At 49.9% G+C, this 3,680-nt stretch overlaps 1 protein-coding gene across 1 annotated transcript; it reads right to left on the bottom strand.

Annotated features, from left to right (window-relative positions):
* Nucleotides 1-6: 6 nt before the first annotated feature.
* On the bottom strand, nt 7-3,348 carry LOC104505596 (remodeling and spacing factor 1-like). Its single transcript, XM_010158502.1, has 2 exons — nt 3,108-3,348; nt 7-964 (listed from the first exon to the last, which is right to left on the bottom strand). Exon 2 carries the CDS (start codon nt 954-956, stop codon nt 402-404), a length of 555 nt encoding a protein of 184 aa, XP_010156804.1. The 5' UTR covers nt 957-964; nt 3,108-3,348; the 3' UTR covers nt 7-401.
* Nucleotides 3,349-3,680: the final 332 nt, after the last annotated feature.

The following is a 3,680-nucleotide window of genomic DNA, read 5'->3' as shown; positions in this document are numbered from 1 at the left end:
CCCTCCCCCCACCTTGAGCCAAACCCACCCCAGTTACGGTTTGGGCCCTGACCGATTTGGAATGCTTTCTTAGGCCACCCATTTCCACAAATTTGTATGCACTCAGGAAATATAAAGTCAAAAATATACAAATCTCTTGTTGTTATAAGTTTTTGTGAGTGAAATTACCCAGGACCATGGACTTGGAAGGAGAAGGGAGGGGGAAGAGAGGGAATTTACAGCAATTCATCTTCAAAGTTCAAAACTGGTCACTTCACAGAAAGACTGCAGGACTGGTGAAATTCTTGCTTCTAAAAAGTGATACTGTAGTGGAGAATTTTCTAGGAAAAATAAAACAGCTTTTAATAACTGGCCCGCTGGTATGAGCTACCGTGGAATAAATTAGCACAAAAATGGAAGTCTTATAACTGTTCACTGTTACAGACGTAATCAACAAGGTCAGTCACTCTCAAAAGTTCATCTTCATCTTCCTCCGGCCCTACCGCTTCCTGCCCGCTCCCCGTCCCGTTGGGCGCCAGGCTGGCACTGGCTGTGCTGTCCTTGGGGGCCTGGGTCTTCTCGCTCGGCTTGCCAATCAAGTTCTCAATGGTTTTACCTGGGCTCTGTCCGTTGGTGGAGGGCAAGTCCACCAGGCTGTATTTTTTTTTCCCTACGTTATCAAAGTCATCTTCGTCGTCGCTTTCTATCCGGTAGCAGTGCTTCTTGGTGGTGTCCGGGGGAGCTTGCGGTGCTGGCAGCTTATTTGCAGGAGCGGGGTTTTCCGCCTCGTTGTTAGCGTTTTCGCAGTTGTCTTCGTCGTCCGTTTCGATCCGGTTCAGCCGTTTGCGGACGGGCCTCCCCTCGTCTTCCTCGTCTTCCCCTTCTTCCTCGGAGTAGTCGTCTGTACTTCGCCGACGTTTGCGAATCAATCGCTTTGACTCCTTTGTGGATTCATCGTCCTCAGAGTTCTTGGACATGTAGCTCTCTGGAATAAGCAGCAGACTTCAAACCATTAGCAAATCCGAGCGCAACCAAAACCATTGTACTTTTTTATTTCCCAGCTTTCACGTTCACTAAAAAGCCGTCTCTCTCCCTCTCCTTCCCCAGGTTCCTCCGACCGCGTCAAAACGCTTGCGCTGTTTTTACTCTCTAACTGCGCTGCTCAAGTAGCAAAGACCAACAATCTGTTGATACGCAACCTGAGGAGTACCAGAGGCTTCGGAGGCCAGCGTGTTCCACCCGCAGAGGGGATAACCGCATGCCGGGAGTAAGGCAGAGCTGCATCCCATCTCACAGCACCCGCTGCGCACCCTTCAGAAACCGAGAGCCCAAATGACAACGGCGCTGACTTAACAAGGTGTGTATATATATATACACACACCCCTACTGTACTATACCCCCATCACCCCCAAATTACACACAACTTCTTCCCAAGCATATTCTTGGGAAGAGAATCCCAATCTCTCCTGGGATGAGAATCTTGCCCAGAGAAGCTGTGGATGCCCCATCCCTGGAAGTGTCCAAGGCCAGGCTGGATGAGGCTTGGAGCAACCTGGTCTAGTGGAAGGTGTCCCTGCCCATGGCAGGGGGGTTGGAACTAGATGATCTTTAAGGTCCCTTCCAACCCAAACCTTTTGATAAGTGGCTACTCCACGGTGTTTCTATCACAGGAACACTCCTAACTGTCACCTGAACTTTGCTGCCCTTCAGTGGGAGGCCTTTTTTTTTTTTTTTTTTTTTCCAACTTTTTTTTCTACACACCAGCAGCCTTTACACTGTCCCTCGATGGCTTTGGTGAGAAAAGACACTGAAAAATCAAATGGCAAGCAGCTTTTGCTGTCTCCTTGTGATTTCCACTAGAAATCATGGAATCACAGACTGGTTTGGGTTGGAAAGGGACATTAAAGCCCACCCAGCCCCACCCCCTGCCATGGGCAGGGACACCTTCCACTAGACCAGGTTGCTCCAAGCCTCATCCAGCCTGGCCTTGAACCCTTCCAGGGATGGGGCATCCACAGCTTCCCTGGGCCACCTGTTCCAGGCTGCACGTGAACTGCCACGTTAAAGGGTGTTGTTTAGCACAGGTTCAGGTTGACAGAGACTCTGTCAGAGTTCCTGTATTTCCAACATAATTAAATTTCCAGCAACGCTGTTACATGTTTTATAACACACTGTGGGAGAGAACTGGAATGGTACTAAATGGTGCTGATTTTAACATCCAAAAAGCCAGTCCCAAAAATACACGAGGAAATGGGATTTCATGGAGAAAAGACAGGGGCACTGTTTACCTTCAACACGCAAGTGCAGGCAGCAAAAACTTCAGCCACCACCCAGCAGGGTCTTAGCAGAGCCCCATCCTACCTCTGAGGAGAGGCTGTACTGCGGTACCGGATCCAGGGTGAGATACCCTACGGCCGCATCCCATACTCGTTTCCCTTCCTCTAACAGGATCCTTCCACGCTCCGTAAACTCAGGCCCGCGCTCGAAACCTGCCCTACGCATCAAGGGCATTCGGCCTGTCAGTGCAGCTGATTTTCTGGGCAAGACTTGCAACCCGCACGGCTCAGCGTCCCTCAGGGGTGGACCCAAGGTCTCCTAAGCTGCGTTCCCAGAATGCAGAGCACACGAAATCAGCGGGGGTTTTTTAAATCTGATTTTACGCCAAAATGCACACCAGTCGCTTGCGGTGTGACCGACGTGACTGAGAGCAGCTTCCTCTGTACTTAGCACAGCTCCTTCCAACGGGAGACTGAACGAGCCTTGGCCACAAAACCAAGCAGGGCACCAGAAGTAATTCCCTCTCCCTTACAAAAGACAATCTTCAGGCGCATGGTGCGAAGCTCTGCGACCTCTTAACGAAGTGGTGAAACCGTTACGGTGGTGCCAATTTTGGAAGCCCAGCACTCCCTGCCACACACTGTAAATTCAGACCTGGAAGTCAAGAATTGGGAGAAGGATGACTTGGAGAAGGGCCTGTAACAGTGCACCACGAAGGACCAGTGGACTGTTTCAGAAGGAAACAGTTTTCAAGGAACAATAAGGAACTCTAAGAAGGAAGATCCTCTGAAATCTCTGAATGACACAGTTTTCTCTTCACGCTCCTGCAAACAGTGGACCGTTTACGTTACCTTCACTATCCGAGGTGGAGAGCCTGCGTTTGTGAACTCTTCTTAACTCCTTCCCATACCGGACACTTTTCTGTGAGCCGTCACTTTCTGAATCTTCCTTATAATTGACTTGTCTCTTCTGATTCCGTCTTGATCTCCTCCTCCTGGTCTCCAGGTAATCGTCATCGCTGTAATCTGTGTAATCGCCACTCTCTACAGAAGAAAACAGTGATGTGTGTTAACCCGTTAAAGCAAACCTGCACACGCGTTAGATGGCCACCAACAAAATCGCGCGCTCTTCCCGCAGGGGAGAGTCTCCGCCATCGCGTCTCGTTACCCGGACCCGTTCCAGGCTCATCCATCTGTTCCCCCATTCACTGCCAGTGCAGAACTGCTCGATTTTAAAACCTTCTCACAAACCCTGCTCCTGTCTCCCTCCAACTCCTCCAGAAGGTGGTTTCCTCACAGTGTTTTGGTTCCCTCAGCTCTACTGGTGCCAACGATTCATAGAATCATACAATGGTTTGGGTTGGAAGGGACCTTAAAAGATCATCTAGTTCCTGAAAATACAGGAAAAACACAGCATCCTGCTGT

This window comes from Eurypyga helias, unplaced genomic scaffold (assembly GCF_000690775.1).
Source record: "Eurypyga helias isolate BGI_N326 unplaced genomic scaffold, ASM69077v1 scaffold24239, whole genome shotgun sequence".
In the NCBI taxonomy this organism is placed as follows: Eukaryota; Metazoa; Chordata; class Aves; order Eurypygiformes; family Eurypygidae; genus Eurypyga; species Eurypyga helias.
This window is presented reverse-complemented; position numbering and strand designations above follow the sequence as displayed.